Genomic DNA, 15,620 nt, shown 5'->3' with positions numbered 1-15,620 from the left:
GAATAATGGTTTCTCAATCCTATCAGAACTAATGAACTATGCACTCAACCTTAAATATATATATATATATATATATATATATATATATTTATATATATATTTAACGGCGAAACTTCTATATAAATATAAAAAAACACCAGTCAGCAAGCGACTTGAACCTGACAATTACAAAATTACATCGCGAATGTTAAAAATCATACCATCTATCCCAATTAAGGGTACAAAATTAAGATCCCTTTCTAATCCAAAAAAAGAGTTTTCTCTGATGAATTCACTGTTTGGTGGAAATGAGTTCTCCAATAGTTTGTTTTCAATACTTGGACCCGTTCATATCCTTTTCTAAACCGACTTGACGTTATCCGGGAACCGAATCTTGAGCCAAACTAACACCTACCACCAAACTGATTTTGCAAGAGACATGTTTAGAGACAGGTTTAACCATATCTGAAATCCTATCTAAAGTTGGAAGGAGTGGACCATTGATGAAGAGAGGGCGGAAAGTTGCCAGTTTGGTACGGCTTTCCGTTTTCACAAATTTCATAACTTACGACTTTACGATATTTGGTTATATTATGGGACAACCTGTATAAAATATAAATAATTGTATACATATTTCTGTTATCTTAACCAACTTTAAATTAAGTTACATTATGTTAACCAACTTTAAATTAAGTTTATATTATGATATTAGATTATAGTCTCATGTATTACATGTGTTGAATAATGAAAATTGTTTGTTTGTAAAGTACAATAAGACAAGTATATGCACTTGATAATCATCTCATAAGCTTGCAATATCTTACTCATAAAAATCAATATCCAACCTGCTTCTAAAGTGCTTAACAACTCTCATTATAGTCATCACATTTTAGAAAGCTTCTTAATTATTTTTATATGGTTAGCCAATGAAATAGTTTCCATCAAATACTTCAGAGCATTTGTTGCGTATTTGTAGCAACTAAAATGTTTTTAGTATAAAAAAACTAAACACAAATCATATTTGGACAGATATACCCTTCAAAATCATTTATTTTGCAAATAAAATAAAACGATTAACAATCACATGAACTATTTGTTTTGCGAATCGAATCTAGAAGTTAGGATTATGCGTGTATATTGAAACCTATGACATTCTAGGTTAACCTTTATCTTCAATCTTTACAACATTAAACCGCAAAGTAAACATGAACACAAATTTGCTACTTTAATTCAAAAATATCATTATCATTCTAAATCTGATATAAAAAATTCATAAAAATTATCATTCTAAATCTAATATAAAAAATTCATAAAAGTCCGTTTTTACTTTTTAAGATTTAATTCAAGGCTATTATTATCATTATCAAAATACTATTTATGAACAATCAATTATTATCTAATATGTATGATTTGTCAACAATCATAAACAGTAATATATTATTGAAGAATGTTATGGCTCAATTGACTTACTTTTTCATTGATATATCAATATATATACAAGATACAATCCCACAAAATTTAGGGAAGAGATAATTAAAAAATCAATAACATAATCCTATCTATATTTACATAAATTATATTCCATTACACCCCCGCAGTCGAAGCAAGAGGTGGGCGAATGTTGAGACTGGAGTGGAAATCGTCAAATAATACTCGAGGTAAGCCTATGGTGAAGATGTCAGCAATCTGAAGCCGAGTGGGGGTATGAAGTATCCGTATTGTACCACGTTGAACATGTTCACGCACAAAATGAATGTCAAGTTCTATGTGTTTAGTGCGTTGATGCTGAACCGAATTACTAGATAGATATATGGCACTGATATTGTAGCAATACACCAAGGTAGCCGTGGATAGAGGTCAATGCAACTCGAGAAGAAGGTTGCGGAGCCAACAAATTTCAGCAATGACATTTGCAACCGCACGGTATTCGGCTTCGGCGCCATAACGAGAAATGGTCGACTGTCGTTTGGAGGACCAAGATAACAGGTTTTGTCCCATGTAAACGCAATATCCTGAGGTAGAGCGTCGGGTATCCGGACACCCCGCCCAATCAGCATCTGTATAGGCCCGTAGAGAAACATCAGGACACGAGGAGAGAGTGAGACCATACTCCACCGTTCCGCGTATGTAGCGAATAATACGCTTCAAAGCATTCCAGTGGTCAATGCTAGGGTTATATATGCATGTGAATACAAATTTGTTGAACGGCATAACTGATGTCGGGCCTAGTAAAGGTGAGATAGTGAAGTGCACCCGCAAGGCTTCGGTATAAAGTGGGGTTGTCAAACGGAACACCGGAGGAAGCACCAAGCTTCGGTTTTGTATCAACAGGAGTTGCGACCAGGTTACAAGTAGACATGCTCGCACGGTTGACAATGTCCAAAGCATAAGATTGCTGCGAGAGAAACATTTTGTGACCTATGCGAGAAACCGTAATACCCAAGAAGTAACTAAGAGGTCCAAGATCTTTCATTGCAAATTCAGTCGCGAGGCTGCCCATTAGTTTCAATCTGAGGGAATCCGAAGAGGTGGTGAGAATAATATCATCAACATAAATTAGTAAATATGCAATGTCACCCCCGTGATGATATGTGAAGAGAGAATTATCACATAGACTTTGCAAGAACCCCATAGATGTAACGAAATCTTTAAACCTTTGGTACCATGCCCGTGGTGCTTGTTTAAGCCTGTAAAGCGACTTCTTAAGGAGACACACATGGTCAGGATAGTCTCGGTGTCAGAATCCCATAGGTTGATACACATACACAGTCTCTGTAAGATTTCCATGTAAGAAAGCTTTAGTGGCATCCAACTGATCAATAGACCAAGACTGCGTTAGGGCCAATGTCAAAACTGTCCTAATCAAGGGCGGACCCACCTTATGGCGTGGATGGGCGACCGCACCCCTTGAAAAAAAAATTTAGTGCTATTTTCCGCGAAAACTCCCGCCCACACCCTTTGGAAATTTTCGTCCGCACCCCTTACAGAAAAATGTAGCAATTAATATAAAAAAACTGTGAACACAGATTGAAACCCAACCCAATTGTCGCAACCCCCGACCCCTGCCTCGGGAGGCGTGCGGTCGCGGCCTACTCAGAGATGATGGTATCAGTGTTTATCATTATTTGGCAGCGGAAATTTCATCAGGATCGTAGTTAGAAAATATTTTATCAGAGTAAAATACCACATTTTATAACAAAAAATATATTGGGATAAAACCCAAGTTTTCATTACAAACAGGTTTATAGGGATAAACCCTATTTAATTGAAATAAAACATCTTCTTTATTTAGGTAACTTTTATAGCCACTTTTCCAAGCCTTCAGTGCTGTCCAACTGCCTTCTATTTGGCTTTCACATTTTGTTACCTGAAACGCGTTTAAAAACATTTTGTCAGTGGGAAATACTGGTGAGTGAATCCCAATTTAATCAAGACAAGTTTTATCAGTTTTACAGTATTGAGGGCGATCTCGCAATTACATTTGTTTATTTTTCTACTTTAATTACCACCCACGGTACTGTCAACCCGACTTGTGGTCATGTTACTACTCACAGTGTAGTAACAAATGTTGTATACAAAACCCCAACATACTGACGATAATTGTAGAATAAAAATACTCAATCACTGTTAAATATAAATTAAAACAATTGTGGTGTTGTAAAAATAGTTTGTAAAAAGGTTTACAAAAGGAGATTACTCACATTGCAACTTTAGGGTTTTCCTTTGTGATTTCCTGGTTATTATCTATTAATTAAACAATGCACACGCGTTAGTATAATTACCCAAAATTTACATTAGTTATACCCTCCCCGAGACAGAACTCCAACGAGTACGTCGGGCAGAGCCTCAACAGCCGTTACGGAGCGCTAGATCAATCGGGCAGCGTATCTAATACGTAACCGGGGGTTAAAATACTTACAACAAGGCAAAGCTTTGCTATTTTAGTGGGTATAATGCCCGGGTAGAGTGTCTACACTACAAAAATTCGAGAGAGAATTCAAAATTTGAGCGATTTGCAACTGATGCCGATCGATCCAATTTATAGGGCCTGATTTGGTCTTCCTCGCGGCCCGCTTAAGCCTTGGCTTACTTCTTCGCGGCCCGCGAGCTAGGGTATGTAGGCCCTAGGCTTGCTGAATCGGACCAATAGCCTTGACACGAACCTGCCACGTGGCAGCTCAGGGGTGCGTCTGGGGGTCTAGCTGTCGCGCCCCGCGTAAGCCGAAGACATAGTCTTCGCGGCTCGCGAGCACCACAAGTTTTTTTAATTATATTTAATTTTTATAAAAATAGAGGTATTTAGGGCCATTTTACGTATACGGGGTGTGTTTTAGGATGTATAGGGATGTTCTAAATATTTTTAAAGTGTCAGAAATATTTTTAGGGGAGTTGTTATACCAATTATGTAAACAAGTTAGCCCACTAATCCCTTTAATAAAACTTGTATTATTGTAAACAAAAATCAGTCCACTAACCAACAAATCCAATTGACGATTCCAACTCTCGACCTCCCTTTACCTCTGCTGCCACTGCTAGCGACGTGCGACGACGTCGACCCCCACCCCATTCGCAGACAACAAAATGAGTAAGGAAGTTATGGCGGGATTTCTCAACAAGAGGATAACGGTTGAAATTGAATCATCTTCCGATTTTGTTGATGTGAATAATCTTCCCTTAAATCCTCATGATCGCAAGGCAATTGCATTATACAACGTGAATCAACGAGATGATGTTAGAAGGGCATACCTACTAAGAGGACCATGTCAACCAACGAGCATTAAATTCCCACAATCAACGTTCCAAGGTAAAGAGTTGACAAAATTCAAGGATGAATGGTTTGACCGAAAGGAATACAAGGGATGGTTAGAGTATAGTATAAAATCAGATCATGTGTTTTTCTTATGTTGTTACTTGTTTAGGTCCGAATTTGGTGATAATAGAAACACGTTCGTTTTGAACGGGTATAACAATCGCAACCGCAACCGTTGAAAGATGTTTTTCGGCAACGAAGAATGTTAAGACCGACTTGTGTAATCGGATAAGCGATGTGAATTTAAGTGATAGATGTATATGTTATATAGAGAAAGACTTGCTTAGGAAAGTAACTCTAGATGTTGTTTTGGATAGATTTCAAAAAATGAAAACCCGTAGGGCGACATTATAAGTATGTTTGTAACAACGTTTAACGTGTTTTTGATGATTACATAAATTTAAGTTTGATGCTCTTTTGTTTCACATGACCCGACCCAAAACGAATTTTTTATTTATATATCTAGGCGTCTAAAATTTTTTAAAATATTCTACACCCTATTGGAAAAATTCTTAGATCCGTCACTGGTCCCAATACTAGTTTAAATAATATATAGAACAAAGCAAGGAGTCCCATATACTTTTCTAGCAACCACATGTTTAGTCCACATGTTTAATGTTTTCATGAGGACCATCATGATTCACCATCATACATTTGTCTAAATAGTAACATTTGAAATTTCATAATAACATCAGAAATTTCATTGTCAAAAAATATTTGGCAAGGACCTTGAGATGGCTTGTGTACCACAAAATGTTCACATGTATATATAATGTCTCGTGCTTTGAGGTGTGTGGTGGCTATTAATTATACATGCACACACTAATTAAAATATTGAACACAAATAGTAAATGATATTTGGTTTATTATGGTTAACCCATTATTATCTATCAACTATAAGGTTTTTCTTATACTTTTTTACTTTTTTTTACGGCAATGGTTACTCTTAATTACACCAAATTAATCCTAATTTACTCTTTGCTTGGGATTGAATCCAAGACCTCCCACTAAGAGACAAGAGTCTCTACTAAATGAGCAAGCCCATATTTACGACTATAGTAGTTGGTATTTGTTTTTCTTTAGTTGAAAATTAAGTTCCCACTTCTCAGAATTTCGAATTATGCTTAGATTAGTCAGGGATGCTATGGAGGATCAATCTAAAAATCCTTAAAAATATCATAGGGATTAGTATCGATCTTTTTTAGAAATTCCAATTAATGTAAATATCAAGGATTATTGTATAATTTAAATAAATCCTGATAAGCATTGTTTGTTTATCACATGTATAGATAATGTCTTCGGAGCTTATTCTTGCTCGGGGGAGTTAGCGGGTGTCTTCGAAGTCATCAGCACTAACCTTTCCATTAAAAAAAAGATAATGTATCGTGCCAAGACGCAATCATCAAGCTACGAAATGAAATGGATGAGCAATCCATTGACATGATATGAAATCTTTTACGGCTGGAAAACAAGATCACTGATTGCAACAACGTGATGATTAATGTTGGAAGTGGCATAGTGAGCATTACCCTAAAGATTGACGTACCAAAACCTCCGGTGTTATTAGGCAAGTGTCAGGCAAGGACTGTGGATGACTTCCTAAGGGAAATAGAACGCTACTTTGACGGTGTAAACATAATGGGCATGTTGATCCATTCTTTAGATAAACATAATATAAACAAGAACCTTGAACCTCTCTAATAAGCTCTATATATCATTCCCAATTGTTTGGCTTGGTCCCAAGTTTGTTTTTCTTACAGGATCTTGGAGCTTTAAAGTTATACAAGTTCTGACAATAAGGATCCTGGATCATTGAAACTTTACTTTTCACAGTTTGTTTATTCAGTAATAATTTACAAGGATATAGAATCCTAACTTAGATTCTCTGGTATGTTATCTTCTAACTTTTTTCTAAGCTGCAAGTTGTCTCTTATCTTTTTGGTTAAGGATCATTGATCCACATTTGTCTGAACACTTCAAGTTTTCTGTTAAAAGTTTAACATTATCATCAGATTTCCAATAACTTTCCAGTTGTTTGGCGATGTTACTTTTGAAAATAGAAAGCATACATGAAAAATAAAGAGGGAAGAAACAACAACAGATGTAGCTAAAAAAGTTTAATGTGATTACCCATTCATTATGTATCAAAATCATCTGGCCTGGATTTCACCAGCAAAACCGTGGACCATCCACCCAGGCCGGACAGGGCTATCTAATAATTAAAGTGTCTATACAGAAATTAAAGTGCAGGACGGTTGAGAACGAAGGGTGTAAAAGGCTTCATCCTCCACAAACAGAAGGATTTTCTGATCTTCTAAAAAAAGGGAGTTATCTCTAACTCTATATTTTGCAATGATGATTATAGCAGGTCTTATCAGTAACGACAGGCAGTGTAACGACTAGTTACTAGCAGCAAAGGCTAGTCCGCTTCTAACGGAAATATGACAGCTGTGAATCCTTATCACAACTGCCATATTGGGGGCAATTGTTAGGGCATAGATTTTTATAGTTATGGATCATGTATCCTGAAGCGTAGCCTGGATCACTTATCCTTAGCGGATGGTACAGGAACTCGGAGGATCAAGGATCCTTAACATTACTTATGATTTCTAACAATTGTCACGTTTTTAATGCTTATATACAGGTAATGGACGACATGGACTTAGTCTTTGCTGGAATCTCATCGAATATGCTTCATATAGAGCACGCGCTTGATGAAAAATAACTGTTTTGGAGAACATGGGTGACTTGCATTTTTTTGGAAAGTTAGTTACTTGATATTTTTTATCTTTAAAGGGAAAAATGAGCTCATTTTAGGCAGAAGCCGAACACACAAACACATAACACTCTCATACTCTCGCAAACCACACCCTAGATTCCATTGTATCGAACTCGTTATCTTCCGAAGTTGTACTTGAATTATTATTATTCTTTTCTATACATTCGGTGATCGGTAGTTTCCATCACCCGAGGTTTTTTATGCTGGAGATCATTCATTAATCAAGGGCCTTTTCCTCGTATAAATCCTCGTGTTCATTGCCATTTACTTTCAATTATTGTTCATACACTTGTTCATTTAACCAAGCATCTAACCTCACAAAAATCAGATTTGGTTACATTATCTTTGTGTGATTTTTGACCAAAACACATGCATAAGTTGAAACTTTGTAATCGTTCAATCTTTTAACTAATGAAAGAATTGTATGATCAAAGCTAATCTTTCCTTGATTGTGTTATAAAGTTTTACATTCATTCCGTTGCAATTATTCTCTGTTTTATCTTCTTCCATTTACCAACTTAATTAAAACAACACAATCAAGTCAAACTCAGATCCTAACACATTATCACATATAATTTCATAAGGAATTCCAAATCTAGTAATAATGTTTCTTTTAATAAAGGATAAGACTTCCTTTTCTCTAACTTGAACAAAAGCTTCTGCTTTTATCCATTTGGAGAAGTAGTCGGTCATAGCTAGCATAAATACTTCTCCACCTGATGCTTTTGGGAGTTTGCCTACTATATCCATTCCCCATTTCATGAATGGTCATGAGGAAATTATTGGATATAAAGGCTCTACTAGCTGATGTAGGATGTTGCTATATCTTTGGCAAGCATCAAATTTCCTTGCATAGTCTACTGCATCCTTCTTCATTGTTGGCCAGTAGTAACCTGTTCTAAGGATCCTTGAGAATAGTACTCTATCCCCAGTATGATTTCCACAGTCTCTTTCATGGAAATCCTTCAAGACCTCTTGAATTTCTAGATCCTCGACACATCGCAAATAGGGATTTGCAAGAGATATTTTATACAAAGTGTTATTTAATATAGTAAATTATGATACCTTAACCCTGAAGGCTCTTGGATTCCCCCTGCGGGAATCTCCCCGTTCTGTATGAACTTCATAATTGGGAGGGTCCATGATCCTGAATTTGGCTGCACATCACTAGGTACAATTGCAGTATCCTCTACTGTCTCCATTGCTTCATTCTCCTCAATTGTAGGAAAGAGAATGTGGATGATAGGTATCCTCATATCTTCTGGTATTTTTAAGGATGATCCTAAGTTTGCCAAGGCATCTGCCCCTGTATTCTCCTCTCTGTGCACCTGTGCTAAGCTGAAATAAATCGAAATAATTTACCAGTTTTCTGACTATTTCTAAGTATTTGATTAGTTTTTTGCCTTTAACAGTATATGAGCCATTAAAATGGTTAGTAACTAGCAATGAATCTATGCGCACTTGAAGATACCTGATCCTCATTTGTTAAGCTAATTACAAACCTGCTATTAGGGCTTCATATTCTTCTTCATTGTTAGTGGTTTGAAATTCACAGGCAATGGACTAGGGTATTATGTCCCCCTGTGGTGATTTTAGTAGTATCCCTAATCCAGTTCCTTTGACATTTGAGGCTCCATCTGTGATGAGCGTCCAAGGATCCTTGGTCTCTTCAAGTTGTTGAACCTCTAGTTCAGCTTCCCTTTGTAGATCACTACTGAAATCAGCCATAAAGTCAGCCAAATCTTGAGACTTGATAGCAATCCTTGGTTCATATTTATATCATATGCACTAAGCTTACTGGCCATTTTTCCATTCTTCCTGACATTTCAGGTTTCCTGAGAACATTCTTAATGGGAAAATTAGTTTTCACAATAATAGTATGAGTTTCAAAATAATGTCTAAGTTTAGTGGAAGCCATGATCAATGCAAGAATTAATTTCTCTAAGTGAGAATATTGGCTACAATATCAAGAAGGCTTTTACTTACATAATACACTGGATGTTGTTGGCCTTCATGATCCTTAACTAACACTGCACTTATTGTTTTACCTGAGCAGCTAAGTACAAGGATAATGGCTCACCATCCTCTATTTCATTAGGGTTGGTGCTTAGGATAGATAATCCTTGAGAGCCTTGAGTGTAGCTTCATGCTTCTTAGTCCACTCAAATTTCTTATTCTTCCTCAGAATGTCATAAAAATCCTTGCACTTCTTTGAGGACTTTCAAATGAACTTGTTTAAGGCTGCAATCCTTCCTGTTAGCCTTTGGACATCCTTTGCAATGGTAGGGGATATTATGTTTTCGATCGCCTTTATCTGCTTAGGGTTGGCTTCAATTCCTCTTTTGGTCACCATGTAGCCCAGGAACTTCCCAGCTTTGACACCAAAGTGGCATTTTGAAGGATTCAGCTTCATATTGTATTGATCAAAGATATTGAATGCTACTTCAAGATCCTTGAGATGATCCTCTGCTTTCTTTGACTTGACCACCATGTCATTAATGTAGACCTCCATAGTGTCTCTGATTTGTTCTTTGAACATCATGTTGACCAGTCTTTGGTAAGTGGCACCTGCATTTCTTAGTCTAAAAGGCATCGCAATATAACAGTATATGCCAGTAGGAGTTGCTGTTACGAGGATACGGCGAGTTTGACGGAGCTTCGGTCCCGAAACGACGTGTTCGGTGTGATTATTACGACTAAGAAAGGAGTAGAAAGAGAATACGACACCGAGCAGTCACTTATAATATGGTCTCTATTGAATATTCAACATTTACAGCACCACGAGACCAGTTGGACAGCATATCCCCTCTGGGAACCAAAAGCTTGTCCAAATGGGAGCTCCTACTCCCTATTTATAGACAACTCCTAGGTGTCCATCCGATCGGATTGCCATCCGACCGGATGGTCATCCGTATGGATGGACCTTGACATTTACAAAACCTGTCCAACTTTCTATATTCTATACAATATTCAACACACGCTCTATCTAACTATTCGCACAGTGGCAGACGTACGAAATATGCACCAACAGATTCCCCCTCGGATGTCACTGTTGAATCGTCTTTGAAACTTTAAGAACCTTGAGCCTTGTTTGAATATTTTGTAATCTTCAACTTTTCTGCAACTTCAATCAGGTAACTTGAAATCTGACTATCCAAATTCCCCCTCGATTGATGATTCGGGTTTGCTTTTCTCAAAGTAAAGCACAAATTCCCCCTGGAATGAATCTTCAGAAGGAAAGCCCCTTCAAGAGTCAAGGGATCATTACAAATTCTGCTAAAGAACGCTGTATCTTCACTGATCCTCAGATTGACAGGATTCGGTGCTTTTTTCCTGCAAATATTGTGTTCAAAGCCTATGATCCTTCTGCCCTGAGCGATCACACCTCCGATTCATGGGTTGCCTTTCCTGTGACCCCGTTTGCCATAGGTTACACGTATCCCTTTCCAGCCTTCACCCAAGCCTTCTTCTCTTTGACCGGCATATCTTATATCCAGGCTATGCCGATGATCTGGAGGGTTTTGTATACCCTTGAGAGGATCATCGAGCAAGAGGGGATAGACTTAGGTATGGCCGAGTTAGGTGAGCTGTACGATCTGACCACCTTTGGTTCCCATCGTTATCTGTTCGAACGTAGACCTGGGGAGGAGCATCCGATCTTCAAGGCTACCAAGAATGATACTAACTGGAAGCGGCGGTTCTTTTTTGTGAGGAGAGATACCATCCCTGATGGGAAGGATTTACCCAAGAAGTGGGCTACCCATGGTAGGATAGAGGATCCTGGGAAGGATCACCGTAGAACTTATCCATTAGTATAAGGATCACTGACGTTCTTTTGTTTTCTTGTTGTGCAGCTATCTCCGTTTCACATCTTAAGTTGACTCCTGCTGCAAAAGAGAGACTCTTGGCCTTCAAGAAGCTTGATCCTGAAATAAGAACTTTCAAGATTACCACCCAGGATTCTCAGGAAGTATCCTCTGCTTCTGTCACAATGTCAAGTAAGTATCCTTATTTAAGGAGTAATTATATAATGAGAGTCAAATAAAATTAAGATACTTATCTTGTTTTGGTTGTGTAGGCGCTGGAAAATCCACCAAATCTGCCTCGAAGTTCAGCATCACTGATCTTACTAACGTCAAATCCTCTAAGAAGAAGACTCCTGCTGCTAGCCCAACTGCTTCGGTCCCTAAAGAACCCCTCAGAGGAAAGGGAGGCAAGAAGAGAAAGACCTCCGAGGCTGAGGATCTGCAAGGCCTTCCCTTGATCCGCCAACAGTTCCTGGACTATTTTAATGAGGTAAGGATCACTGTCCCTGCTTACATATCCTGCTTGTTTGAGGATCACTTGGCTTCTGACATCATTCCTTTGTCTTCCTTGCAGAAATTTGCGGAGATAGAGACATATGTTGGCCATGTTGAGGATCAGGATCGCCAGATTGCTGATCTTCAACAGGTTGCTGTGCTGAAGGATCTCAAGATAGCCGATCTTCAGAAGGAGCTCCAGGCCACCAAGAATGATGCTGCCAAGATGCTGATCAACTTTGACTATGAGAAGCACGAGATCACCCAGGATGCTAAGGTTTCTGCCGCCATAGCAATGTACAAGATGCAGCTGCAAATGGCCATGGAAGCTCAGGATCCTGCTTTTGACAAGAGCACCTGGGATGTGGAGGGCTGGAAAGCAAGGCTGGCTGAACTGGAGGACGATGAAGAGGCTGAGGAGATCTTGACGCTTGAGGCTGGAGGCAGTGGCAAGGATCAGGGTGGTGAGGCAAGTGGAGCTGGTGGTGATGATGCAGCGAAGGATTGAGCTGCGAGATTGGGCGATGAAGGAAACTTCTAGACATAGCCGGAGCCCAATTTTTTGTTTGTTTGTTTGGTGGTTGTTTGGACAATTTATGGTCTGTACTTATGAACAATAGTTTTAGGGTTAAGGATCAAGGATCCTTCAGACGATAGGTATGATTGCATATGGTGGAGGGATCCTCTGTTTGGGGGATGAAACAATTGTGATCCTGCCGCCTTTATTTTCCTGCACAACTTGAAAACTATTATCATGGACACCCTTTACCTACCCCAGCGGACGGGCCACGTATTGCTGGTAGATGCTCGGGGTAGGTAATTTTGACAACCTATGAAGGGTTAGTCTTTATGCTTAATAAATAAAATCTTAACTTTTGTCGCTTATCTTGTGTTGTTATCCTTTTTAATTGTCTTGATGTATACTTATTAAATAGGTTACTTTGAATAACTCAGATTGAAAGCATTTAGGATATGATCCATGATCAAATATCCTATAGTCAAAAAATTCCAAAAAGTAGTGTATGTTTTAAGGATCATAAGTTCAGTTGTCAAAGTATAAGGGTTATTTAAATAAACAATGAATAAGATAAAAATAGTTAAGGATCATACCTGAGGATCCAAGTTAGGATCCTAACCATAATCAGGATAACTATAAGATAAACCTTAGAGAGAAATAAGGATCAGGGATCCTTAGTTGTTTAACTTCAAGGACCTGAAATAGAGCGTAACTTGGGACTAAGCCAATATAAGATAAGAGTTAGTAACTGGGGACAAGCCCAAGGATAACTGGGGACAAGCCCAAGGATAACTGGGGACAAGCCCAAGGATATCTGGGGACAAGCCCAAGGATAACTGGGGACAAGCCCAAGGACAACTGGGGACAAGCCCAAGGATAACTGGGGACAAGCCCAAGGATCGTATGTAAACTGGAGTATGGCCCTTACTGGCGACTATCCAAACTTAGTGACATGATGATGCCAAAACCTTAGCTAACGTGAAAACGTTAGAAACCTTAGGAACGGATGTATGGTACGTCTACCATTATACGTAGGATCCTAGGTATAGCCAGTACAATGGAATTATCAGCCCCTAAAGTGAGTACTGGTCCCAAAGACTTGAACTATACCAGGATCATCGTGCGCTACAGGCGAAATTGGGGACAAGCCCAAGGATAATTGGGGACAAGCCCAAACAACTGGGGTTAAACCCAAGGATCTGATTTCTTCTGAAGATTGTCGACAATATGCTAAGGATACCTGGACTATCAAAACTCAAAATCTTATGAGAGAAGGATAAAGGATACATGATCCTTATCCTTAAATAAGAAAATAAGAAAATGAAATAGTTCAAGATTAGGATATTACCGGAGTAAGGATCATTAACACCTCAAGGATCCTTCAAGGATACCTCTAATGTAAGGATCATATGTGCCAGGAGGATCCTGCTTACATGAAATATTTCTTCAAGTGGACAGCATTCCAGGCTCTTGGTAGCAAGTCACCTTCCATGGTTAGCAATCTATATGCCCCCTTTCCTGCTTCAGCTTCAATCAAATAAGGGCCTTCCCATTTTGGTGCTAATTTTCCATCAGCAGGATTGGTGGTATTCTGGAATGCTTTTCTCATTACCATATCCCCAACTTGGAACTTCCTTATCCTGACATTTTTGTTGTAAGCACCAGCCATTCTTTGTTGGTAGCTAGCCATCCTTATCCTAGCCAAATCCCTGATTTCCTCAATAGTATCCAAGTCTTGGACCAGGTTCTCATCATTTTCCTCAGGATCACGGGTACTTGTTCTAGCAGTTGGGACCACCATTTCTGTTGGGATCACTGATTCTGCCCCAAATACCAAAGAGAATGGTGTTTGACCAGTAGCATTCTTGGGGGTTGTCCTATCAGCCCAAAGCACATAAGGTAATTCTTCTGCCCATTTCCCCTTCTTGGATCCAAGTTTCTTCTTCAAATTGTTGATGATGATCTTGTTGGATGATTCTGCTTGACCATTAGCTTGTGGGTGGTCTGGTGTTGATGTTATCATCTTAATCCTCCAGCTGTCACAAAAGTTAGTAGTTCTGCCCCCAATAAATTGGGAACCATTATCACATATAATTTCAGAAGGAATGCCAAATCAAGTTATAATATTTCTCTTAATAAAGGATATAACTTCCTTCTCTCTGACTTGGGCAAAAGCTTCAGCCTCTATCCACTTGGAGAAGTAATCAGTCATAGCAAGCATGAACACTTTTCCACCAGGTGCCTTAGAGAGCTTGCCAACTATATCCATCCCCCATCTCATAAATGGCCAAGAGGAGGATATAGGGTGTAGAAATTCAGCCGGCTGATGAAGGATATTGCTGTGTCTTTGACAAGGATCACACTTCTTAGCATACTCCACAGCATCTCTTTTCATAGTTGGCCAGTAGTATCCTGTCCTTAAGATCCTTGACAACAATGCCCTGCCCCCAGTGTGGTTTCCACAATCTCCTTCATGGAAGTCTTTTAAAACTTCTTGAACTTCAGGATCCTCGATACATCTTAAATATGGTCCTGCAAGAGATCGCTTATACATCATATTATTTAAGATTGTGAATTGAGATACCTTAATTTTGAAAGCCCTAGGGTTTTCTCCCATAGGAATCTCTCCGTGTTGTAAGTATCTCATGATTGGTGAGATCCATGATCCTGAACAAGATTGAGTATCCTCACTAGGGATCATTGCAGAATCCTCTTCTATTTCCATGGCCACTTGATTTTCAATAGAAGGAGCCAGGATATGGATGATGGGGATACTTATATCCTCTGGGATCTTCAAAGATGATCCTAGATTAGCCAATGCATCAACTTCTGTATTTTCTTCCCTTGGTACCTGTGTCAAACTAAAGAAAACAAAGGAGAGTGCCAATTCTTTGACTATTTCTTAATATTTAGTTAGTTTTTCACCTTTAACAGCATAGGATCCATTAAAGTGATTAGTGATTAACAATGAATCCACGTATACCTCAAGATACCTGATCCCCATATGCTTAGCAATTTGCAAACCAACAATCAAGGCTTCATACTCAGCCTCATTGTTAGTGGCTTGGAACTCACAAGCTATGGAGTGGGGTATTATGTCCCCCTGTGGCGATTTTAGTAGTATACCAAGCCCCGTGCCTTTGACATTTGAGGATCCATCAGTATGTAGTATCCAAGGATCCTTGGTTTCCTCCAGCTGCTGGACTTCCAATTCGGCCTCCTTTTGTAAATCAC

The 15,620-nt window shown here is 38.7% G+C and overlaps 1 protein-coding gene across 1 annotated transcript; it reads right to left on the bottom strand.

Moving 5' to 3' along the window:
- Positions 1-1,224: 1,224 nt before the first annotated feature.
- LOC110903713 (uncharacterized mitochondrial protein AtMg00810-like) lies at positions 1,225-2,611 on the bottom strand. Its single transcript, XM_022149521.1, has 2 exons — positions 2,173-2,611; positions 1,225-1,235 (listed from the first exon to the last, which is right to left on the bottom strand). Exons 1-2 carry the CDS (start codon positions 2,609-2,611, stop codon positions 1,225-1,227), a joined length of 450 nt encoding a protein of 149 aa, XP_022005213.1.
- Positions 2,612-15,620: the final 13,009 nt, after the last annotated feature.

Source organism: Helianthus annuus, chromosome 1, assembly GCF_002127325.2.
Source record: "Helianthus annuus cultivar XRQ/B chromosome 1, HanXRQr2.0-SUNRISE, whole genome shotgun sequence".
In the NCBI taxonomy this organism is placed as follows: Eukaryota; Viridiplantae; Streptophyta; class Magnoliopsida; order Asterales; family Asteraceae; genus Helianthus; species Helianthus annuus.
Note: the sequence above shows the minus strand (reverse complement) of the source record. Positions and strands in the feature narration are given on the sequence as shown.

Coding starts and splice junctions, on each gene's coding strand:
- LOC110903713 (XM_022149521.1), bottom strand. CDS start 2,611: ATGGGGTTCTTGCAAAGTCTATGTGATAATTCTCTCTTCACATATCAT.